The sequence below is a fragment of the Camelus ferus genome, chromosome 3 (assembly GCF_009834535.1).
Source record: "Camelus ferus isolate YT-003-E chromosome 3, BCGSAC_Cfer_1.0, whole genome shotgun sequence".
Lineage (NCBI taxonomy): Eukaryota > Metazoa > Chordata > Mammalia > Artiodactyla > Camelidae > Camelus > Camelus ferus.
Genome location: NC_045698.1, coordinates 49639068 through 49664809, shown reverse-complemented (window position 1 = coordinate 49664809; position 25742 = coordinate 49639068). Strand labels below are relative to the sequence as shown.

The 25742-nt window shown below is 35.2% G+C and overlaps 1 protein-coding gene across 1 annotated transcript in view; it reads left to right on the top strand.

Annotated features, from left to right (window-relative positions):
• Nucleotides 1-25742, top strand: part of ANKRD31 (ankyrin repeat domain 31) — a 109657-nt gene that overhangs the window by 46893 nt on the left and 37022 nt on the right. The window contains exons 12-17 of the mRNA XM_032468389.1: nucleotides 4081-4225; nucleotides 8424-8476; nucleotides 9434-10955; nucleotides 11736-11906; nucleotides 15897-16034; nucleotides 23299-23441. Of these exons, the coding sequence (XP_032324280.1) occupies nucleotides 4081-4225; nucleotides 8424-8476; nucleotides 9434-10955; nucleotides 11736-11906; nucleotides 15897-16034; nucleotides 23299-23441 (2172 nt within the window). The remainder of the gene's footprint in view (nucleotides 1-4080; nucleotides 4226-8423; nucleotides 8477-9433; nucleotides 10956-11735; nucleotides 11907-15896; nucleotides 16035-23298; nucleotides 23442-25742) is intronic.

Genomic DNA, 25742 nt, shown 5'->3' with positions numbered 1-25742 from the left:
TATAGTTCCCTGTGCTATTCAGTATGACCTTGTTGTTTATCTATTTTATATATAGTAGCCAGTATCTGCAAACCCTGAACTCACAATTTATCCCTCCACCCCTCCCCTTCCCCCCGGTAACCACAAGTTTGTTTTCTATGTCTGTGAATCTGTTTCTGTTTGTAAATAAATTCAAATTTGTCTCTTTTTTTAAGATTCCATATTAAGTATGTTTTAATCTCTAACAGTTCTTCCTGTATTTTTATTTTTTGTATGTCTTGTAGAACTTGGGTCATTTGTCTTTTAGAATTTCCTAAACTCTGGATTTGACCCATTTTATCTTTGTGATATTGTGTAGCTTGTTTCTTCCCATATTTTCTGTAAATGGATGTTTTAACAGGAAATCTATTTAGAGACCACAATCTGGGTGCTAGGTGTGCTCATTACTATTGGATTTCTTTCCTTTAAGCATTTTCAGTGAAATACATACTTTTAGAAAGAAAAACAAACCATGAATTCTTGCTGATAATTCCATTTCAAACTAAATATTATTGATTCTTAATAACTTTGATTTTATACTTGTATCTTTTTCTGTTGTGTTAAATATTTATTTCTTAATACATTAACTTATTTCTTTATTGTACCATATATTTACAGTATTACTATTAGTGATATTAGTAATATTAGCAATATTATTATTAACAGTGAAACTACTGGTGAAGTGCTTTTTTTGTTTTGTTTCTATCCCATTAGGGATATGTGGTCAAAATATTGACTTTTCAAGTACTCGAAAGAATTTTATTCTCTGTCCTATTGGCTTCTTACACAAGGAAGTTGTTGGAAGGCGGGTATATGGAATAATATCCCCTGAACTGAAAGGAACTTTGAGACTGAAAAACAAAGTAGGCATTTCCATAATGTGCAATTATGAAGTTTACTGTGGGTAACTTACATACAGGCAGTATGGGACAGACAACGACCCAGAGGCATTGACAGCTGTATTCCACACCACTGAAAGGAGTACAGAGGGATTTAAAGGGGCCAAAGCTAAAAATAGACTACGTGACTACCTGATGAGAAGCATGTCCACACTGACTGGAACCAGGGGTTTTTCCTTTCTCTAAAAGTCTAATGACCATTTACTGTCTGTGTTAGCAAAAGGCAGCCTTCCAGTTTCCACATCAGATGAAGGCAAGGGTAAAAGTTGGTATGAATTTATCTGGCCTGAGTGCATTCCTTGTGAGTCAGCTAGAGCTCAGGCACACAGAAACGGGAGGAAGTAGGCTTCAGGCCTGAGATGGAGCTGACAAAATGGAGTCAGTGTGGTTCAGCACCATGGGAAGTCAGCGGATTCTAGAAGGAGGAAAGCACTTGATTCAATAATTGATTAAAGGTGAAAATCCATGGGCAAGCTTTAAGCAGAAGTATATTTCCTTGAGGGGCCTACTGCTTGATAAACTAAGTGAGGATTGTGATGCCCACCACTTACTGAAATTGCTCTGCTTATTCCAGTTAAGAACACATGGTGTCCTTAAAATACGTCCACGGATTGTTTAACGCTCCTCCCTTCAAAAAGTGGAGCCCAATTCCTCTTCTCAGGAGTGTGGGCTGGAGTTTCAGTGACTTGCTTCAAACCAGTAGGATGTGACAGAAGGGACATAGTGTGTGACTTCTGAGACTAGGTTAAAGGCTGTTGTGGCTTCTTCCTTGTTCTCTCACTCTCTTGTTCGTTAACTCTGGGGGAAGCCAGATGTCATATTGCGCAGACACTCAAGCAACAGTGTGAAGAGGTTCACATGGCAGTGAACTAAGGCCTCCTGCCCACAGCCATGTGAGTGAGCCATGTTGGAATCATCCTCCAGCCTCAGTCAGGCTTTTAGATGATTGTATCCCCAGCCAGCCTCTTGACTACAAACTCCTGAAAGACCCTGAGAAAAAGAGCCACCCACCTATGCCACTCCCAAATTCCTGTCCCACAGAATCTGTGAGATTATAAATATTTATTACTGTTTTTGGCTACTGAATTTTGGGGTAACTTGTTTGTTAGTAACGGATAATTAATACAGAACCTAAATGCAGATTTTAAATAGGGGTAAAAAACTCACTGGGAGTAATTTATTTACTACCATTAGGTGAGAAGAGAGTTTTTTTTTTTTAAGTTAGAGGATATATAACATAAGTAGACTTCAGAATTCCTAATACCAAGCTATAGAGGAAATTGGTAAATGTGGATAGTTGGTGAAGCAGAGTATCCATTGTCTAAAACAGAGACTGCCAGAGTAATGTATCCACTTCCTTGGGATCACCAACCCAGATTTCCAGAAAAATGAGGTGCTGGCCCCTGCCTTTTCTCTTCCTCCAGTCTCCTTTCTCATGCTCCTTGGTCCTGAGTTACTCTCATACTGCATGGTTAGTTATTTGACATAAAACCTCCAGAGATAAACAACACAGCTCTTTTGGCAACCCTTTTACAAAACTACTTTTCCTGAAAGAAAACAGTGCGCTCTCTGTTTTGCTGAACAAAACATGAAGATCTAGGCATAAGTTCTTTTATCTTCTTCTTGTATGTGGCTTGTATATGAATTAATAGATTTAATTAATTTACTATTACTTTCAATCACCCTATCTAGCATTCCCACAATAAAGTCATTTGAAAAGCAGAATCATCAGGTTTCTGAGTCTTAATAATTTTTAAATGATTTGGGTCATAATGTCCATGTGTGTTGTGGGACATTTTTCTCTCCTAGAATGCTTTCTTATAAAAGAAAAAATGTATATATCTTTAATTTTTAGGTGCATAAAATTTACAGATATTCGGATCCTTTTTCTCATTCCAGACATTACCTTGGAGATTTAGGCCTCTTCTAGTATTGTTATTTAAACCATATTCTCCACATCCTCCTTGATCAACACTTATTCTTTTATTAAACAACATTTATTGAACATACACTCTATGCCAGATACTGAGATAGGCACTGGGGATATAAAGATGATTTAGGTATGTATCTGTTTCAAAAGCTTAGAAGTAGCTTAAGCATTCATCAATAGGGTACTGATTAAATAAATTATAGTACATTCATATAATACATTCAAAAGTAAACTATTACTCAGCTGCTAAGAAGAATGAGGAAGTTCAATCCATACTAATATGAAACAATATTCAAGTTCTGTTGTAGGATAGGGTGGGCGAGAAAGAAGCTAAGATGCCGAGGAATGTACATAGTATGTGACCACTTGTGTAGGAAAATATATATATACACATTCATGCATATTTACATATATTCCTACTGGACTAGACTAAATCTGGAAAAATTCAGAGGAAACTGATACCAGAGCTGACTGAGGAAAAATAATTAGATGGCTGGAGGACAAAGGTAGAGGAGGGAAACTTATTTTTCTGAGCCTTCTGTATTTTGAACTGTATTTATTAATTCCTTATTCAAAAATAATACATTAACTTTAAAAGGAAAAAAGTCTGGCTTTTAAAAAACTTGGAGTACAGGAGAGACAGATAATATAAGAACTAAGTACACTACAGAGTATATTGGATGTAAAATATGTGCATAAAAGAAAGGAGAGGCCATTTTTTTCTTTAGGGCATCAGCGGGTGATGAAGTCAGAGAGATTTGTAGTGGAAATTACTTGAGGAGTAGTAACAGATTTAGGATTTACCAGTTTCTCCCTAACACTGAGAAGTAACAGCAACACAGATTTATATAGAAGATATAACTATCTCTTGGAATCTGTTAAAATTACATTTACTACTGCAGAACCCAGTCCTAATTCCTGGTGTATCTGCTAGCTCCATTTCACCAGCAGCTGAACCACAAGCATTTCTGCCTTTCCCTCTCTCCAGCCTTCCTTCTCCTTCATTCCCTCTCTCCTTTTTCTTTTTTGTGAGAGAAGGCATATGTATATCAACAAATTATGTTTCAGTAGCAATTACATTAATTATTTTTATTTGGCAGAGATACTACAGGTAAACCCAAACTCTGTATTGTTGAAAAAATTTTTTGATATTGGTTAGAGTTGTATGCTAGCACACATTTATGATAATATACCTTTTGTCTGGGCTCCCTCCCACGAACAATCTTCCTCTAGGTGGCAGAGTTACTTCTTTTGAATGGAGCAGATCCTTTATTTAGAAATGACAATGGAAAGTGTGCTTTGGATGAGGCCAAAGATTTATGTATGAAGCGTCTTCTTGAGAGATATGTTTCTAAACATAAAAGACATCTCACATCAGGTAAGATTAAATTGCCTTGTCATATCTGTTCATCATGTCAGTGCAGAATTACAGAAGTTGAATTTAGAATTATAGAAATTGAATAGATTTTCCTCATAAGTTTTGAGAAAATCCATCCAGTGGTGTTCTTGCTCCATTCCTTTCATAGAGCACACTGATTTGTTTGCAGATTCATCAAATGGAAAGACTCTAAAAGAACAAAGAAAGGTAATATCAAATGTACTTTTCCCCCAGAATGTGCACTGCAGACAGTTAAGAAAACTTTTGTAAAGTTCTGTTTTTTCACCCCCATTATCCACTAACTGAATAATGTAAATTATTGTAAATGAGGTGATGTAAATTATATTTGGCTGTATCCTTTTCCATGAATATGGCCAGGATTGCTTACTTCCATTCCTTAAGAATATTTTCTTATGGCTGCACTTTTGTCCTTTCATTCATTACACTGTTAAGTTGGACTATAAAAGAAATGGATCTAGAATGTGAAATGAATATGTATATGTATGACTGAAACATTGTGCTGTCCACCAGAAATTGGTACAACATTGTAAACTGACTGTATTTCAATTAAAAAAAAAACTCTTGAGAGGGAGAGTATAGCTGAAGTGGTAGAGCGCATGCCTAGCATGCACAAAGTCCTGGATTCAATCCCAAGTACCTCCATTTAAAAAGACAAAAAACAAAAAAAGGAAACAAACAGAAAACCTTGATCTACAATTTCAAAAAGATTATGTAAGAATTATTTATCTATTTACTTATTTTTATTGAAGTATAGTTGATTTATAATACTATTTTAGTTTCAGGTGTACAACCTAGTGATTCAATATTTTCATATGTTATATACTCCACTTAAAGTTATTACAAAATAATGGCTTTATTTCCCTGTACAATATATAGTTGCTGCTTTTTATACATAGTATTTTGTATCTCTTAATTCCATACTCCTGTTTTGCTGCTCCCCCTTCACTCTCCCCTCTGGTAAGCATTAGTGTGTTTTCTATATCTGTGAGTCTGTTTCTATTTATACATTGTTTGTTATATACATTGGTTTGTTTTATTTTTTAGATTCCATATAAGTGATACCATAGAGTATTTGTCTTTCTGTGACTTACTTCACCAAAAATAATACCTTCCAGGTCCATCCATGTTGTTGCAAATGGCAGAATTTCATTCTCTTTTATGGTTGAGTAATATTCCATTGTATATACATTTATCACATCTTTATCCATCCATCTGCTGTGGACAGTTAGGTTGCTCCCATATCTTGGCTGTTGTAAATAATACTGCTATGATCATTGGGGTGTGTGTATTTTTTTGAATTAGTGTTTTCATCTTCTTTGGATATATACCCTTTGGATATATCATAAGGTAGTCTATTTTTTGTTTTTTTGAGGAACTTTCATACCATTTTCCATAGTGGCCACACCAATATACATTCCTAACAACAGTATACGATGGTTCCCTTTTCTACAAATCCTCAACAACCTTTGTTATTTGTAGACTTTTTGGTAATAGCCATTTTGACAGGTGTGAGGTGATATCTCATTGTGCTTTTTTTTTAAATTGAAGTATAGTCAGTTTAGAATGTTGTGTCAATTTCTGGTGTACAGCATAATGTTTCAGTCATACATATACATATATATATTCATTTTCATATTCTTTTTCACCATAAGTTACTACAAGGTATTGAATATAGTTCCCTGGGCTATACAGTATAAATTTGTTGTTTATCTATATTATATATATTAGTTAATATCTGCAAATCTTGAACTCCCCATTTATCCCTTCTCACCTCCTTCTCCCCAACCCCTAGTAACTGTAAGTTTGTTTTCTGTGTCTGTGAGTCTGTTTCTGTTTTGTAAATAAGCTTGTTTCTATTTTTTTTAGATTCCACATATAAATGTGGATAGGGTATTTTTCTTTCTCTTTCTCTTTCTGGCTTACTTCACTTAAAATAACAATCTCCAGGTCCATCCATGTTGCTGCAAATGGCATTATTTTATTATTTTTTATGGCTGAGTAGTATTCTGTTTTATAAATATACCACAGCTTCTTTATCCAGTTGATGGACATTTAGGTTATTTCCATGACTTGGCTATTGTAAATAGTGCTGCTCTGAACATTGGGGGTGCAGGTATCCTTTTGAATTAAGGTTCCCTCTGGTTATATGCCCAGGAGTGGGATTGCTGGATCATATGGTAAGTCTACTATTAGTTTTTTGAGGAATCTCCATACTGTTTTCCATAACAGCTGCACCAAACTGCATTCCCACCAGCAGCATAGGAGGGTTCCCTTTTTTCCACCATCTCTCCAGCATTTATCATTTATGGAGTTTTCATTGATGGCCATTCTGACAAGTGTTTGGTGATAACTCATTGTAGTTTTGATTTGCATTTCTCTGATAATTAGCAATAGTGAGCATTTTTTCATGTGCCTGTTGGCAATTTGTATGTCTTCACTGGAGAATTGTTTAGATCTTCTGCTCATTTTTGGATTGGGTTGTTTGTTTTTTTTCTTATTAAGTTGTATGAGCTGTTTATATATTCTGGAAATTAAGCCCTCATCAGTCTCATCTTTCGCAAGTATTTTCTCCCATTCTGTAGGTTGTCTTTTTGTTTTGCTTATGGTTTCCTTTGCTGTGCAAAACTTGTAAGTTTGATTAGGTCTCATTGTGGTTTTGATCTGCATTTCTCTGAGAATTATCAGTGTTGAGCATCTTTTCATGTGCATATTGGTCATCTGTGTATCTTCTTTGGAAAAATGTCTGTTCAGATCTTTTGCCCAGTTTTTGATTGAGTTGTTTATTTTTTTGATATTGAGTTTTATGAGCTGTTTATATGTTTTGAATGTTAACGCCTTATAGGTCATATCATTTGCAAATGTTTTGTCCCATTCAGTAGTTTGTCTTTTTGTTTTGTTTATGGTTTCCTCTGCTGTGGAAAAGCTTTTCCCATTTATTTATTTTTGCTTTTGTTTCCTTTACCTAAGGAGATAGATCCAAAACAATATTGCTATAATATGTCAAAGAGTGTTCTACCTATGTTTTTCTTCTAGGAGTTTTATGCTTTCCAGTCTTACATTTGCATCTTTATTCCATTTTGAGTTTATTTTTGTATATGGTGTGAGAAAATGTTCTAATTTCATCCTTTTACATGTAGCTGTCCATTTTACCACTTACTGAAGCCACTGTATATTGAAGAGAGTGTCTCTTCTTCACTGTTTATTCTTGCCTCCTTTGTCATAGATTAATTGACAGTAGGTGCATGGATTTATTTCTGAACTCTCTATTCTGTTCCATTGATCTGTGTGTCTATTTTTGTGCCATTACCATGCTGTTTTGATTACTGTAGTTTTGAAATATAGTCTGAAGTCAGGGAGCATGAGACCTCCAGTTTTTCCTCAAGTTTGCTTTGGCAGTTCAGGGTCTTTTGTGGTTCCATATACATTTTAGGATTATTTGTTCTAGTTCTGTGGAAAATGTTGTGGATATTTTGATAGGGATTACATTAAATCCTTAGAGTGCTTTTGGTGGTATGATTATTTTAATAGTATTAATTCTTCTAATCTAAGAATATAAGATATCTTTCCTTTTCTTTGTATCATCTTCAGTTTGCTTCATAAATGTTTTATAGTTTTCATGTTTTTCACCTCCTTGATTAAATTTATTCCTAAGTATTTTATTCTTTTTGGTAAGATTGTGAATGTAAATGGAATTTTTTTTTTGCTTTCATTTTCTAGTAGTTCATTATTAATGTATAGAAAAGCAACAGATTTCTGTATATTAATCTTGTGTCCTGCAACTTTATTAAGACAGACATATTAGGAAATTATGATAATACAATTAATTATGAAATAATTTTTTGCCTTATAAAAGCTTGCACATAGTAGCATATCTGAGTATAAACTGTGGGGAATACAACAATACTGAGTTCAGTGCCCATCTCTAGCATTATTTTATTGAGTCTGTTTTGCTTTTCTTACAGTAATGTTTTCAGCTCTCTAAAGATAGCATTTAGTTTCTAATAAATATGTAAATTATAAATTATAGGAATGTTATATGTGCCAATTTTAATAAAAAGTGTTTGCATAATTTCACTTTTTCCACTTGGTTTTCTCATGACAAAGGACTTGGGGTTTTAGAATTCTAGAGTCTGAGCAGTGGAGGCTGTTTCCTTTGATTTTCTCTTTTTGTTTACAGCTCAAAAGAATAGCACTGACCCTTCAGACAGAGAGGATGCACACCAGCACAAGGTATATCTGTTTAGCAATAAACATTTTTGTAAAATGCACTTGCTGGTGATGTTATAGATCATCAGAGGGGAAAGGAAGACTACTGAAGCATTCACCAGGAATAGTGGCTTCACCTTTGATTAAGACACTTTGGAATAACTACATGAGAACCAGAAGGTTCTGGGCTGTTAGTTTGGGAAGCAGTTGAGTAAATGTAACATATCTGGACACACTAATGTATTGGTAGCCATTTCCTTCCTCCTGTGCATGGAGCCATGAGGTTTATCAACCATGTCGAATTTCCTCTGGCCTAAGCACGGTATAAGAGTCAAAGGTGTTGATCCATCGCTTCAGACTTTACATGTGGGCATTTACTCTTCATCCGGTGCTTGGGTTGTGATATGTGAGAGGAAGCAATGTTCCTATTTTAATCTTAGCGGCCCACAGTAATATTTCCATACAGAGCAACTTGGTTGCACATTGTCTTTTTTTTTTTTTAAATCCCTTCTGCTGCTGCCCAACCTGTGGTCTCTCACAGATAGCAGAGGAATAAACTCTTAATTCTAGCTCTATCTATGTAACAAATGAGAGAGGAGAGTGTTTCTAAAGCACTCTTGTAAAGTTCCCTTTAAAAGGAAAACTATCTGATTATTTTAAAAGCCTATAAAAATTAAGTAGATTAAATTTTTTATTGTGAAAATAAGATTGTTAGTGCTAAAATATTGGCAAAAAGAAATTAAAATGTACAGCAGCAAATAAAGATTAGTAAACATACTGGGTCTGAGTCTATTACATTTACCTTTCTTCTGTTAGTCTACTTTTCTGAAATATATATCAAGTTATATATATCCCAGCAGACCCTGTTGTTAGATCAAGTTATAAGTTGAATGGAATAATAGTTTGCTTTATCAACAATCCAGAATGAATTGAGTGTAGAACTACATGTGAAAACTAATGCTATGTATTTTGTTTCTATAGAAACCAAAATTCAGTTCTAAAAATCACAGTGGGTTTGCTTGTGATGAAAATTCCAACAGACAGAAGCCAGAACATGCAAAAGTCAATAAAGAAGGCAAAGACAGTTTATTTATAAATAAAGAAGCTGTATATGAATATTACCAAAAAGATTCCCAAAGCAGGAAATTTGGTAAATCCAAGTATAAGCAGTCAGCTCTTAACCAGAAATACTCTATAGGACTCAAAAAGGACGATCTCCATAATGTCAGGAATCCCAGCACAAATGTGTCTAAAGATAAAGGAAGAAGAAATACACGACATAAAAGGATTCAAGTGGATCATATAATCCAAGAAAGCAATCCAAGAAAGAAAATAGCTGTCTCTTCTTCCAGAAGAACAAACAAGTTGGTTCCTCATCAGCAGCAGATTCTCCAAACCCTTGATGACCTTCCAGAAAAGTCATGTAAACCTTCTAGCTCAGCCCCGTCAGGCTTGAAAATTGGTTTAAGTAATAATGTCGGGACTTGTTCAGTTTCCAAAGAGACACATACTCAGAGCCTGGATTTATCAGATAGTCAAGAAATAAAATTTCTGGGATTAGAATCCATTGACCAAGCTGAAGCTGTTTCTTTCTCAGGACTTTTTTTGAATAAAACGACCAAGTTACCACCTGTTACTGCAGATCAGCAGCCTCAGACTCACCAAGACCAGCAGCACACTAGCTCTTGTAAATCTTATGAAAACAGTAACTCAGATCAAAAAGATGAGAGCCATAATAAGTGGGAAAATTCTTCTCCATCCTTTATAAAGGAAAACTTTAATGATGGTGATGATGATACTGGTTCCCGTGCCTCTGGAGAGACTGTAAAATCTAAAAAGGTGGTAAGTTTTTCAGGTTACAAAAACCAGGATAATTATAAAGAGAATATAACAAATAGGGAAGAAAAGGATTTTCAACAGTTTTTACCTTCTGAAGACCATTTTTCACAAGGAAATGCATTCAAAGCAGACAACTTAACCATAGTTCCACAACAGGAAGCTATTAATTTTTCAAATTCCGGTAATATAATGGTTTCTGAACACGTTCCAGATTATGAACAATGTGCATGTAGAACTTCTTTTGATCATTTACATGGCAGTCCTGAGCATACTTCCTCGGCTTGTACGAGAACACACTCAATACATGAAGTTTCAAAGTTGACTAGTCATGTGGAGCTATTCGAGAGGCCACAGGATTGTAGCTACAGAACATCAGCTCCTTTAATGAATCAGACAGATGCACACACTGTGGAAAAGGTGAATAAGAAAGGAGATGCTGAAAGGAATTACACTGACAAAGGCCAAAAAACAAGTTCTTCAAATAGCTCTTTATCCACAGTTGTTCATTCTCAAGTAATAGAAACAACTAAAGCTGAAAAAAGGAGACAAGAGAACAAAACCATACATAATATGGATTTTCATTCCACTGACAATATCACTAAAGAATTGACCAGCATCTCACAACTTAGTCAAAGAGAAGAGAAGGAGATTTCTCACAAATCAGGTAGTAGTATTGCTCAGTTTGTACACATGTACTGTAGATTTACTTATTTTATAGAAATTTCCAGCTGAATTTCACTCAACCCATGCCCAAACTGGTAAGAATGAGGACATGTGGGCCGTAACTTGGAGATACTGTTAATTAATAGTGTTTACTTTGAAAGTAAAGCCATTATTATCAAAGATGGTGCTAAATTGATATTGACAGAAGTTAATAAATAGTATTTCTGTCAATTTTTATATTTATTTTTAGTGTAGCTCTTATTTAGCATCAAGAAGCCTAAAATCATTTTCATTGCAGGAAATTGTTAGCTCCATTGATTTCAATGATTCACTGTTGAAATTGCAACCAGCAAACTAATTTATATTGTTATATGAAAACTTTTTTCTTTCTTTTTTTGAGGGAGGAAGTATAGTCAGTTTACAATGTTGTGTCAATTTCTGGTGTACAGCACAATGCTTCAGCCGTACATGAATATACATATATTCGCTTTCATACTAGTTTTCACTGTAAGTTACTACAAGATACTGAATATGGTTCTTTGTGCTATACAGTATAACCTTGTTTATCTGTTTTATATATACCAGTCAGTATCTGCAAATCTCGAACTCTTAATTTATCCCTTCCCACCCACTTCCTCCCTATGAAAACATATTTAAAGGCTTCCATTCCTTTAAAATAAACAGTCCAGCTGGGAACAGAAGCTTGGAACAATTACTTGACTAGATTCTTTTTCAGTCAAGTAACCAGTACCACTGATACTGTAAAATGTTTCTTTTTCAGATGAGGAATTAACTATTATTGTCAATGGAGATGAAAGCACTATAAGAAATTGTGAGGAGAAAAAAGAAAAAACAGATTTAGAAATTCATATGCCTACTAATATCCAAGAACACAAAAAAGTTAAAAATTTGAGAAAAAGACAAAATTTCTTGAAAGCTACCTGCAGCCAAGGTGTGTATTTCTCTACTTATATAGGTAAAGGTTTGCATGATCAAACCTAGCAATATACTGTCCTTCAGGGAATTTGTACAGATTTACTGTTTATGTTTTTACTCGTTTACTAATTTGTAAGATTATTTTAGCTGTATTTATCAGATGGTTTTACTATTAAGCACCACTTGAGAATCTGTTAGTCTTCCAATATATTGTTGTATTTTTGCCTATGACTAATTTATGTTAGAGGAGATAAGGTAAACAGTAGAGACAGTGAGAATGTTGAGTAAGGGCAGCACATCTGAATTGTGCCAGACCCCTTAGATACTTCCACTGAACCGTTTAAACATAGGGAAGTTAAAGAAGCATAGCCACTAGTTTCTGTGTGTCAGGTGAGTGAACTGGGTACACTTGGCAGTATGGATAGCTAACTATGCTTTAATAGTTCTTGGAGCTAGTTCTGTGGTGAGTAATAGGCTGGACCACTTCAGGTTAAATGTTAAGCACTGAAAAGTTGATTTAGTAAGAAAAAGTTGATGTAATAGAAGGTAGGAATATTAGGCATTCTCTTGGCCAAAAGCCAAGGAAGCTAAGGAAGCTAAGGAGTGCTGGTGTCCATTAGAAGCTGGAAGAGGCCAGGAAGGATTCTCCTAATTGGTGGTCATTTGTTACAGCTATCACATGAAACTAATACATTTCCCTAACAGCACTTAATCATATTTTAATGTAATTTTTTTACATGTCTCTCATTCTACTAGACTGTAGACTACTTGAAGAAAAAATAGTGTCTTCTCCCTGTTGTTTAGAACACAGTGCCCAATTGTTTGATTTAACTAATAAATAAATTGAACTGTCCCAGAGGAAAGAATTCTAAATATTGACATCTGGTTATTCCCTAACACAAAGGCCAGCGTACATCTTCATCACTCAACAGAGAATTCAGCCAGGCCCTGAGTGCTGCCCTACTCCCCTCATCCTTCACACATTTTCAATCAGCATTTTAGTTTATCTCATTTAAATATAGGTAGCCAAAGATCAAATATTTGTGGAAAACCCCAGTATAAAAGAGACATTGAAGCAAACTAACCAGACCAAAGGAACCCAGAAGAAACAGGAACAACACAAGAATCAGGAAATCTCTAAAATTTGAAAAAAATGTGTACAAAAGAAGGAACATTCAGAGAACAATAGGTAGTCCTTATATGTTAAAAATATAATTGCATAAATTAAAAAAATATCTAGATATCTATAGCAGGATTAGAAGGCAAAGGTTTATTTACAAGTCTCCTGTAAAGGACAAAAATAGAAGATAAAAATAGGAAAATAAAGAGAGAGAAGATCAGAAGATCACTCCAGGGTATTCAGAAAGAACAGTGAAAATAGGAGAAGAAATCACCAAAAAAATAGTACAAGAAATTAAGGACAGGAGTTTCCATATTGAAAGGGAGTGAGCCAGTATCCAGTACAATGAGTAAGAAAACATCTATCTCACTGAAATTTCAAAACAAGGGAGAAAAGATCCTAAAAGCTTCCAGGGAAGAAAAGAAAGATCGCATATAAAGAAACTGGAAAATGAGTGTTTCTTAATTGCATTATACTTTATAAGTAATTAATAATAATAATTCAAATATTAATAAAGTATAATGTAATTAAGAAGTACTTAACATTAACTACAGTGGACTTTTATGAAGAAATTTCTTGTGAGGTCAGTGTGAATACTATTTGTTTCCTTTCTAGTTTCTGTCAGATATTGTTATTTAAACATTTTAGTTGAATGTTATAGAAATTTATGATGGCAGTAACATTGAATAATTTTTGATTTTTGCCCCAAAATATTTGTCACGTGCCTAGCTTCTTTGCTACAGATATATCAGGAACAAAGTGAGAGGATTTGTACCATCCACAGTAACAATTTTGGGGAGAGCTTTTTCAATTCAAACTTGCAATCTGCAGGCCTACTATCTTAGGTATTTTGTAATTTTAAAATACATTCTATATATGTATGTATAACATGAAATACATATCTTCTTCCAATAAAAAACTTGAGTGCAGATTTCCAAAGAGCAATATGTTTCTATCTGGATGTCAATGGAAGATAGACATGAGGCTGTCAGTCTTCCCTGTGATTGATATAACCAAAGAATCCATCTTTTAGAGAGTGTACCTCTATTCTTTCTTTCTGTTGCCCTGAATTTATATGCCTGGTTGCTGGCATTTAGGAAATAGGGCAGGGAAAGGGGCCCATGGTTTAATATAGTGGTTCTAAACCTTAGCTTGCATCAAAATCATCTGCAAAACTTGTTAAAACACAGATTGCTGGGCCCTACCCTCAGAAAGTCTGATTCAGTAGGTATATTAGTTATCTGTTAGTGTATAATGAATTACCACAAATGACACACGCTATCTCATACTTTCTGTAGGTCAGGAATTGGGCATGGCTTAGCCAGGTCCTCTGCTCAGGATCTTTCAAAGTCTGCGCTCAAGGTGCAGGTTAGGACTGGGGTCTCATCTGAAGGCTAAACTAGGGAAGGGCTCACTTTCAAGCTCATGTGGTTGTTGGTAGAGCTCTGGTCCTTGGTAGTTGGGCGTGTCCTGTGGTCATCCTCAGGTCCTTGCCGCATGAAATTTTCCAGCGTGGCCACTTGCTTCATCTGCTGGGCAAGCTGAAGGCAATAGAACAGGTCTGTTAGTAAAACAGAAGGTGATACAGTCTCCTGTGACCTAGTCAAGGAAGTGAAATACCCTCAAGGGAGAGGTATTCTGTTCACTAGAAGCAAGTTTTGTCAAGAGAAGGGGGTCATACAAGGACATAAATACTGGGAGGTGAGGATCACTAGGAGCAATTTTAAAGTCTGCCCTCTATAGTAGGCTTGGGGTGGGCTGGAGAATTTGCATTTCTAAGAATTTTCCCAGGTGATACTGATACTGCTAATCTGGAGCTACACCTTGAGAACTACTGGGTTAAGGGACTTTTCTGTTTCTTCATCCTAATCCTGTACTTTGCCTTGCATCACAGTCTGAAGCTTCGCTGATGCAGTTTCTACAGAAAATAAACCTCCAGGTTCCTGGCTGGGGAGTACTTGCCAGGCAGTTTGGGCTTGGGAAAGGGAACTTGGAGTCCCAGTTTTTCTATATCTATACTTTCAGTCTTCCTGTTTCCAGCCTGTTTCACACGCTGCCTTTTATGGTAGGTGACACCCTGAAGTGCTGAGTACCTGGGTTTACATGGCCTCTCTTCCTCCAGATTCCCTTTGCAGGTACTTGGGTTGGAACATTCCACACTCTGCCAAATCAGTTAACTCTTCTCTTGTCAGTGACTTTCCACTTCCTCAAGTGAAGTCCTTGTCCTCTGTTGTTACCTCTTCTATTTTCTTTATATGATCTTACTTAGAACCTTTTGCTACATCATTTTAGCATGGTTTGGGGGAGGAAATAGGGAAAAAACTGTTCACTGTTTTTAGCTCCAACTCAAGTCTTTCTAATTTGTGATGCAAGGAAACGATTTAAAAAAAAAATCAATGGATAATGATACTGTACTGCATTTTCTATGAAAGAAAAATAAAATACCTAGTAGGCCATACCCCATAGTTTGGTTCTTGGCATTTTGTATGATCAGAAACACACTGATTGAGATAGGGAATAGTTATAGAAAGAAGGTTTTTATAAAATCATATTTTGTTTTAAGAAAATTTTTATAAATTGCTAAAGGACTACTGAGAGTGAAATGAGTGTAGAAATGAAGCAAGTTTTATTTGTTTAAATCAAGCATACGATATAGTGAACAACTGCTAGAATGAATTTGAAGTAATGTCTTAGATGTTTTATCATTTCTTTGTAAGTTACACTTCAAAATAGTAACAGCAATGATAGTATTAATTAAGGTATGCTTCTCTGTAGTGTGTCCTACTTAGGATGTTTTGAGCAAGTTGCTATGTATTTTCTGATCTCTTTCATAATAATCAGCACTTGGTAGAAAAGAAGCCTCAGTTATGTTTGGCAAATTTACAGAAATGGAAACAGCTGGGATCAACAAGAGGCCTGCCAGAGGGGAAAGCCGGCTTCATTTGGCTGCCAGAAGAGGAAATTTGTCTCTGGTGAAAGCTCTAGTACAGTCTGGAGCAGATGTGAATCTAAAAGATAATGCAGGTTTGGATTTTTAAATTTTCATTGTCTTTATAATTTGAACTCACTGATATATACATTTCATCTACCCTTCCCCATTTTGATCCTGGTTGATGTATAGCCATTAATTTTGAAAAAAATTATAATGTATTGTTATTTACTTGGTATCAGATTTATCTTGGTTCCCACCAATTTCTAAAATAACCTTCTTTGAAGCAGTTTTTAACATGCATTTGGGAGCACTGAGAGGGAATATACAGAATGAGGAGCAAAAGAAGCTTTATTAAGGCCTTCTCCTTGGAGGCCTTAGTATCCTTCCCTAACTTTGGAAAGAATGCCAAATTTTCCCATTTTCCTATCCCTTCTTTTCTTTCCTTCTCTCTTAATACTGTTCCTTTTTCTCCTTTTCCTTGTTTTTATTTTAAATCTCCATTTTAAAATTGATCTGGTACTGTTTTTCTGAAGCACAAAAAAACACTTGTGTGAAGAATTCTAGAGGGGAAAAAGCTCAAAGGTTGATTGATCAAATGTCATTTTAAAGAACAATGTGGCAGAAGAAAATAGGAATGTCAGGTATCTTACTCTATTTTAATATCTGATTTGAAACCAGTTGACATGATTAGTATTTACTCTGGTCCCATTATATTTTATGTTCCGTGAGTCTTTTGTTTTGGTACTTGTATCAACAAATATTTTAGGTGAGTTTTTTTTTTTTAAATGAAACACTTTTTTTAGTGAGGTATAGTTGATTTACGATAGTATATTAGTTTCAGGTATACAGCATAGTGATTCAGACTTATTATAGATTATATTCCATGTAGTTATTATAAAATATTGGCTATATTCCTTGTGCTGTATATCTTTGTAGCTTATTGATTTTATATGTAGTAGTTTGTACCTTTTCATCCCCTACTCTATCTTGTCCCTCGCCACTTCCCTCTCTCCACTGGTAACTAGTGTTTATTCTCTGTATCTGTGAATCTGTTTCTGTTTTGTTGTATTTGCTTGTTTCTTTTATTTTTTAGATTACACTATAAGTGATAACATAGAGTATTTATCTTTTCTGTCTGACTTATTTCATTAAGCATAATACCCTCCAGGTAAATCCGTATTTTTGCATGAGACAAAATTTCATTCTTTTTATGGCCAAGTAGTATTTCATTGTGTGTATCTACCTACCCTACCTACCTGCCTATCTACCTGTCAGTCCATCACATCTTCTTTATCCATTCATCTGTTGATGGACACCTAGGTTGTTTTCACATCTTGGCTATTATAAATAATGGTGCTGTGAACATTGAGGTGCATGTATCTTTTCGGATTAGTGTTTTTGTTTTCTTCACGTACATACACAGGAGTGGAATTGCTGAATCATATGGTAGTTTTATTTTTAGTTTTTTGAGAACATCCATCCTATTTTCTGCAGTGGCTGCACCAATTTACATCCTCACCGATGTTTGTTATTTGTGTTCTTTCTGATGATAGCCATTCTTACAGGAGTAGGGTGATATTGTGGTTTTGATCTGCATTTTTCTGATAATTAGCAGTGCCTAGCATCTTTTCACATGCCTGTTGGCTATCTGTGTATCTTCTTTGGAAAAATGTTTTTACAGGTCCTCTGACCATTTTTTTGATTGGGTTGTTTGGTTTTTTGGTTTTTGTTTTTTGTGGGGTTTTTTTGATATTGAGTTGTATGAGCTATTTATATATTTTGGAAATTAATCCCTTATAGGTCATATCATTTGCAAATATTTTTTCCTGTTCAGTAAGTCCTCCTTTCATTTTGTTAATGGTTTCCTTTTCTGTGCAAAAGCTTTCCATTCTAATTAGATCCCATTTGTTTATTTTCACTTTTATTTCCTTTGCCTTATGAGATAGATCCAAAACAATATTGCTATGATTTATGTCAGAGTACTCTGCCTGTTTTCTTCTAGGATTTCTGTGGTTTCCAGTCTTATATTTAGATCTTTAATCCATTTTGAGTTTATTTTTGTATATGGTGTGAGAAATGTTGTAATTTCATTCTTTTACATGTAGCTGTTGAGTTTTCCCAGCACCACTTATTGAAGAAACTCTTTTCTCCATTGTTTATTCGTGCCTCCTTTGTCATAGATTAATTGACATAAGTGCATGGGTTTATTTCTGGATTGTATAGTCTGTTCCATTGGTCTGTATGTCTGTTTTTGTGCCAGTATGCTAATGTTTTGATTACTATAGCTTTGTAGTATACTCTGAAGTCAGGAAGCATGATTCCTCCAGCTCTGTTCTTTCTCAAGATTGTTTTGGTTATTCAGGATCTTTTATGCTACCATACAAATTTTAAAATTGTTTCTTCTAGTTCTATGAAAAATGCCGTTGGTATTTTGATAGGGATTGCATTGAATCTGCAAATTGCCTTGGGTAGTATGGTCAATTTAACAATATTAATTCTTCCAGTCCATGAACACAGTATATCTTTATATCTAGTTGTGTCATCTTCAGTTTTTCATCACTATCATTTAGTTTTCTGAGTACAGATCTTTTACGTCCTTAGGTAGGTTTACCCCTAGGTATTTTATTCTTTTTGATGCAATTGAAAATGAGGAGATTCCTTAATTTCTTTTTCTGATAATTTGTTGTTAGTGTATAGAAATACAACAGATTTTTGTATATTAATTTTGTATCCTGCAGCTTTACTACACTCATTGATGAGCTCTAGTAGTTTTTTTTGGTGATGTCTTTAGGACTTTCTTTGCATAGCTTTTCATCTGCAAAGAGGGACAGTTTTCCTTCTTCCTTTACAGTTTAGATACATTTTATTTCTTTTTTTCTTTGTCTTATTGCTGTGTCTAGGACTTCCAATATAGTGTTGAATAGAAGTGGTGAGAGTGGGCATCCTTATCTTGTTTCTGATGTTAGAGAACATGCTTCTACACATACACATTGAATATGCTGTTAGCTGTGGGCTTATTATATATGGTCTTTATAATTTTGAGGAATGTTCCTGCTATACTTGCTTTGTGGTGGGTTTTTATCAAAATGGATGTTGAATTTTATCAAAAGCTTTTTCTACATCTATTGAGATGATCATATGGTTTTTATTCTTCAAACTGTTAATGTGATGTTTCACACTGAATGACTTGTGAATAGTGAGCTATCCTTAAATCAATGGGATAAATCCCATTTGATCATGGTATATGATCCTTTTAATGCATTGTTAGATTCAGTTTGCTAATATTTGTTGAGAATTTTTGCATTTATGTTGATCAGTGATATTGGCCTGTAATTTTCTATTTTTGCATGATATCTTCAACTGATTTTTGTATCAGGGATATGCTAGCCTTGTAGATAAGTTGGAAGCATTTCTTCCTCTGCAGTTTTTTGGAATAGTTAGAGGATAGGTGTTAACTCTTTCCTAAATGTTTGTTAGAATACACCTTTGAAACTTTTTGGGAGTTTTTAATTACTGACTTAGTTTCATTACTGGTAATTGATCTGTTCATATTTTTCTTTTTCTTCCTGGTTTAGTCTTAGGAGAGTATACACTTTTAGGAATTTGTCCATTTCTTGTAAGTATTCTATTTTAGCATTTAGTGATTTGTAGTGATCTATTATGATCCTTTGTATTTCTGTGGTGTCAGTTATAACTTCTTTTTCATTTCTAATTTTTTTGATTTGGGCCCTCTTTTTTTCTTGGTGAGTCTGGCTAAAGTTTTCTCAATTTTGTTTAACTTTTCAAAGAACGAGCTCTTAGTTTCGTTTATCTTTCCTATTTTTTTTTACCCTTCATTTAATTTATTTTTACTGTTATCTTTATGATATCTTTCCTTCTATTAACTTTGGGGTTTTTTGTTATTTTTCTAGTTCCATTAGATGTAAGGTTAGGATGTTTGAGTTCTTCTTGTTTCCTGAGGTAAGTTTGTATTGCTATAAATTTCCCTCTTGGAACTGCTTTTTCTGCACCCCATAGCTTCTGGATTATTGTGTTTTCATTTTCATTTGTCTCTTTTTATTTTTTTTCTTTGGTTTCCTCAGTGCTCTAATTGTTTAGTAGTATATTGTTTAGGCTCCATGTGTTTGCGCTTTTTGCAGTTCTGTTCATGTAGTTGATTTCATATCTCATAGAGTTGTGGTCAGAAAAGATGCTCAATAGTATTTCAATTTTTTTATATTTACCAAAGCTTGTTTTGTGGCCTGGCATGTGATCTATCCTGAAAAATTGTTCCTTGTGTATTTAAAAAGAAGGTGTATTCTGCTGACTTTGTATGGAATGTTCTATATATGTCAGTAAAGTCCATCTGTTATAATATGTCATTTAAGGCCCATTTTTCCTTACTGATATTCTGTCTGGATAATGTGTCCATTATTGAAAGTGAGGTGTGAAAGTCTCCTACTATTGTTGTATTACTGTCAGTTTCTCCCTTTATGTCTATTAATATTTGCTTTATGTATTTAGGTGGCCTTATATTGGGTACATATATATTTATAATTATTTTACCTTCTTGGATTGATCCCTTGATCATTATGTAATGTCCTTCTTTGTCTCTTGTAGCAGTTTTTGTTTTAAAGCCTATTTCGTCTTATATAAGTATTGCTACCCTAGTTTGCATTTTGTTTCCATTTGCATGGAATACCTCTTTCTGTCTACTCATTTTCAGTCTATGTGTGTCTTTAGATCTGAAGTGTCTCTTGCAGGTAGCATATGTATAGGTCTTGTTTTTGTATCCATTCTCCTTCTCTGTGCCTTTTGATTGGAGCATTTTGCCCATTTACATTTAAAGTAATTCTTGATATGTATGTACTTATTGCCATTGTGTTCATGGTTTGGGAGTTGTTTCTGTAGTTCTTTTTTGATCCTTTTTTCTTTTATTCTCTTATGATTTGATGATTATCTTTAGTGTTTGTTTTGTTTCTCTTTTTTGCATGTGTGCCTATTATAGATTTTTGGTTTGTGGTTACCATGAGTTTTATATGTATGTATGTGTGTGTGTATCTATCTATCTATCTATCTATGATTATTTTAACTTGCAGATCTCTTAATTTCAAACATATTTAAACAACCTCGCATTGTTACTCTCCTCATGATTACAACATGTTTTAACATCATATTTTTCATCTCCTTTTTTTTTTTTTTTGTATATTCCTTAACGGTTTATTGTGGATAGAGTGATTTTTTCCTACTACTATTTTTTTTTAACATTCCTAATAGTTTTGTACCTGGTTGATTGACTACTTCTACTGTTTATTTGCCTTTACTGATGAGTGTTTTCCTTTTATAATTTTTATGTTTCTAGTTGTGACCTTTTCTTTTTTGCTTAGAAAAGTCCCTTTAAAATTTCTCTTAAAGCTGGTTTGGTAGTACTGGACTCTTTTAGCTCTTGCTTGTCTATACAGCTTTTGATCTCTTCATCAAATTTGGATGAGAGCCTTACTGGGTAGAGTATTTTAGGACTGTAGGTTTTCCATTCTATCACTTTAAAAGTATCGTGCCACTACCTTCTGACCTGCAGAGTTCTACTGAAAAGTCAGCTGAACTCCTTTAGGGGCATTCCCTTGTATGTTATTTGTTGCTTTTCCCTTACTGCTTTTAACATTCTCTTTTTATCTTTAAATTTTGTCATTTAAATCACAGTGTGTTTTGGTGTGGTCATCTAGGTTTGATTATGTTTGGGGACTCTCTGTGCTTCCTGAATTTGGATATTTGTTTGCTTTCCTTGGTTAGGGAAATTTTCAGCTACTGTATCTTCAGATATGTTCTCTGCCCCTTTCTTTCTTCTCCTTCTGGGACTCCTATAATGCAAATGTTGGTATGCTTGATGTTGTCCCAGTGGTCTTTTAAAGTGTCCTCATTTCTTTTTTTTCTTTTTTCTTTTTTCTATTCAGCTTCAGTGATTTCCACTGCTCTGTCTTCCAACTTACTTATTCATTCTTCTATATCATTTAGTGTACTATTGATTCCTTCTAGTGTATTGTTCATTTCACTTATTATATTCTTCATCTCTGTTTGGTTGTTCTTTATATTTTCTAAGTCTTTTTTAAAAACGTCTAGCTTCTTACTCTGTTTATCCATTCTTCTCCCAAATTCTTTGATTATCCTTATGATCATTACCTTGAACTCTTTTGTTGGGTAGATTCTCTATCTCCACTTCACTCAGTTCTTCTTCTCGGGTTGTATCTTGTTCCCTTGTTTTGAACATGTTCCTCTGTCACCTTATTTTGCCTAACTTGAAGTTTTTATTTCTGTGTATCTGGTAGGTTGGTTACATTTCCCAGCCTTGGAGAAGTGGCCTTTTGTAGGAGATGTCTTATGCTTCCTTGCAACATACTCTTCTCTGATCACCAGAGCTCTATGTTCTATGGGTGCCTCCTGTATGGGCTGCATGAGTCCTTCTGTTGTGGCTGGCTAACTACTGTGGGCAGTTAGTCTGGTAGGCTTGGCCAGCCCCTGGTTGGGTTGGTTGCCAGGCTCTGCCTTGTATAGAGACTGCTGGCCATTGGTTGGTGTGCCTGAGTCACGAGGCAGCTGGCTGCAGAACCCCAGAGGACCCCAGGGCTAATGTTGACTTACTGGTGGGCAGAGTCTGGGTACAGGAGATCCCAGGGCTGTTGTCTGCCTGCCAGTGGGTGAAGCTAGTTCCTAACACTAGTGTTGGGCTACAGGTGATCAGAGCCAGGTCCTGGGGACTGGTTGCAGGGCCCAGAGGTCCCAGAGCTGGTGTTAGACTGCTGGGTGGCAGGGGTGCAATTTCAGACACAGGTGGCAGCAGGGTCAGAGTGTCCTGAGGTTTGTGTTGGCTTGCTGCTTGGAACTTGGGCCCAGCTGGTCCTGGGGCAGGTGCTGGCCTGCTCGTGGGTGGGCTGGGTCCTGGCACAGCAGGCTGTGGGGCTATAGTTGTCTTGGAGCTGATGCTCACCCACTTTTGGGTGGGGCTGTTCCCAAGGCTAGAACAGGCTTGCTGGTGGGCAGGGCTGGGACCCAGAGGTTTCTGGGGCTAGTGCCTGCCCACTGGTGGGTGGACCTGGGTCCCAGGGTCTCTAGCTGCTGGGCCCTGGGCAGGACTGTGTCCATGGGCAGCTGTGTGGGCTCAGAGGCTCTTAAGGCAGCCTGTTTTCTATATTATTCCTTGTCCAATACTTAGTGTGTATGTGTGTGTATATATATATATATATATATATATACAAATATATATATATACTTGAATCAATATAGATATTAATTCTATTAGTGAAAATAAACTTGATAATGAAGAAATTACTTGAATGTTGATTTGTGAGCATCTTGTTTTGTTTTTCTCTTTTCCTTTTTTAGGTTGGACACCACTTCGTGAGGCAGCTAGTGAAGGATGTAATGATACAATTGTAGAGTTGTTAAAAGCTAATGCTAAAGTTAATTGTGGAAATCTAGATGGAATTCTGCCTTTACATGATGCTGTTGCAAACAACCATTTAAAGGTATAGTATACATCAGATTGGGCTCCTATTACTTTTTTTTAAAATCCAGTGAAGACAGGGGCAGGGGGAGGGTATAGTTTGATGGAGTACATGCCTAGTATACATGAGGTCCTGGGTTCAATCTCCAGTACCTCCATTAAAAATAAATAAATAAACCTAATCAAGCCCCTCCCCATAAAAGAAGAAAAAATACATTATAAAGAAAAAAAGGACATTATAAAGAAAATTGAGTGAAGACAATGAAGATACTTTAAACTGAGAACTAACATGATTCCTTAAAACAAAGGATTTTTAAAAACTGCTTAAAAGTATAAATGAATATGAGTATGATATTGTGGATAGATTAACAATCAATATATTTCCTAGTGAATTATTTTTCCATTTTCTCTTCATTATATAGTTCATGTAAGTCAATAAAATAGAAGGGCTCAAAGTAAACAGCCTATCAATATTGTATATTCCATTTTTAATTGTCTCAAATGATTTGCTGTTGTTCATAAAGGAGTCTATATAGTTATGACATATGTGACAGCCAGCCTTTTTTTAAACTCAGAATTTCTCAACGGGTTTGAAGTTTCAAAGAAATGGGTAAAAGCTCAAGTTGCTTGTTTCCTAGGGGGTTGTTATATCTTTTTCTCCTTTGTTTGTTTGTTTGTTTCATCTGACAGCTATGGTAAAAATATCAGAAGAGAAAATTACTGGGGTCATTATTTCAGTTAACACTGAATTTCAAATCTAAACGTTGAAATTCTTCACATTTTAAAACTCATCTTTTTGTTTGACAAACCTTAGGAGAAAACTTTTATTGTTGTCAATAGGCAATGTAGACTTCAGGAATAATTATTTGCTTTGAAAAATAGTTAAGGAAACTACCAACAACAGTATAAAACCAGGGTTCATATTTTAAAAGTCCTTGAATGTCTCACTAATGCCAGATTTATCTGTCTCTAGGTATTCTTCAATAGCCTGGTAGTTTTTATTTAATTTTTTGAAAGTATATCCCCAGTATTTTCAGCCTAAATGTAGTCATGAAAGAATAGTGTTGAATTTATGATTTGCAGAGATAAGAGATACAAACTAATGATGAAGAATAACCAGGTAGGTGGGCTAATGTCCAGAGAGGCTTCTTTGACTGCAGAAGCTCTTTGACCTTTAAGATATTTAAATTAAAAAAGAATAGACAACGTCAAGGTTATGTGGTTGTACAATGGAAGAAAGCACACAGGAAGAATCATTAGAGTGATTAACTTACTGGTTATTTGTACAGAGAAAAGACCACTTAAAGTGAAACTACTTAAATAAGGACCAAAATATCATAATGGGAAAATCAGGATTTTGGACATTATCCTAAAAAATGCAATATAAAACAAAATAAGGGGCTCCCCAGCACCACCCCTATATTTAGAAATTTATTAGATAGTGTTACAGAGCTCAGCATATGGTTGTACTATAGCTCAGATTTATTTCAGCAGTGTAGTAAGGATGCAAAGCTGGATCATCAGAGAAAAAGGTGGAGTCGGGAAGGCTTTACTACGCTGTCTTCCTCATGGGAGGTCACACACAGTTTGCTTTTCCCTCAGCAGAGAAAATGTAGCAGCATAAGTGTGATGTTTCTGCCCACGGAAGCTCATTATGTATACTGGGGGCTGGTCATGTAGGCACCCTCTGCCTAGCACATACCAAGATTCCAGACTCCCAGAAGCATAAACCACATTGCTTGTATAGACACTTTAAGTGCAGCGAACTACCCTTATCAGTTAGGGAAAGTTTTATATCAGTGTGGAACACTGTTTTCCAGCCAAGTTCACAGATGCCAGCAAAAGGCCAGCCTTGCAAGCAGCCTTTCTGGATAGCAGTCTTAGGCCTGCTATGGTAACTCTTTTCTAAATAGTATTGTATTGAGTTTCTAATTGAAACATATACTAATTTATGGAACAGCAAAAGACTGAAGTCTAGCTTTTCTGGCAAAACAATATGACAGCACATAGGACATCCTTTATCTCAAAGTTGATTTTTGCACCACGACCTCAAGGAAGGTCTTTTTTCAAAAATTTTGAGAGGCTCCACAAGTTTTCCCTAGGTCCTCTATTAATCCACTCATATTCAAATCTTGATTTTTCTTTTTTTAGGTTAACAATTTTGCCTGTAGATTTCTCATTTATCAGTTGCTTTGCAGGTGCTTCAAGCATTTTTACAACATTATTTTAATGTATGACTTCAGGAAATCCTACATCTGTGCATTTTGACTTCGTAATCAATTTGTAGTGTATTTCCATTTTATTGTTGGCTATTTACAGTATC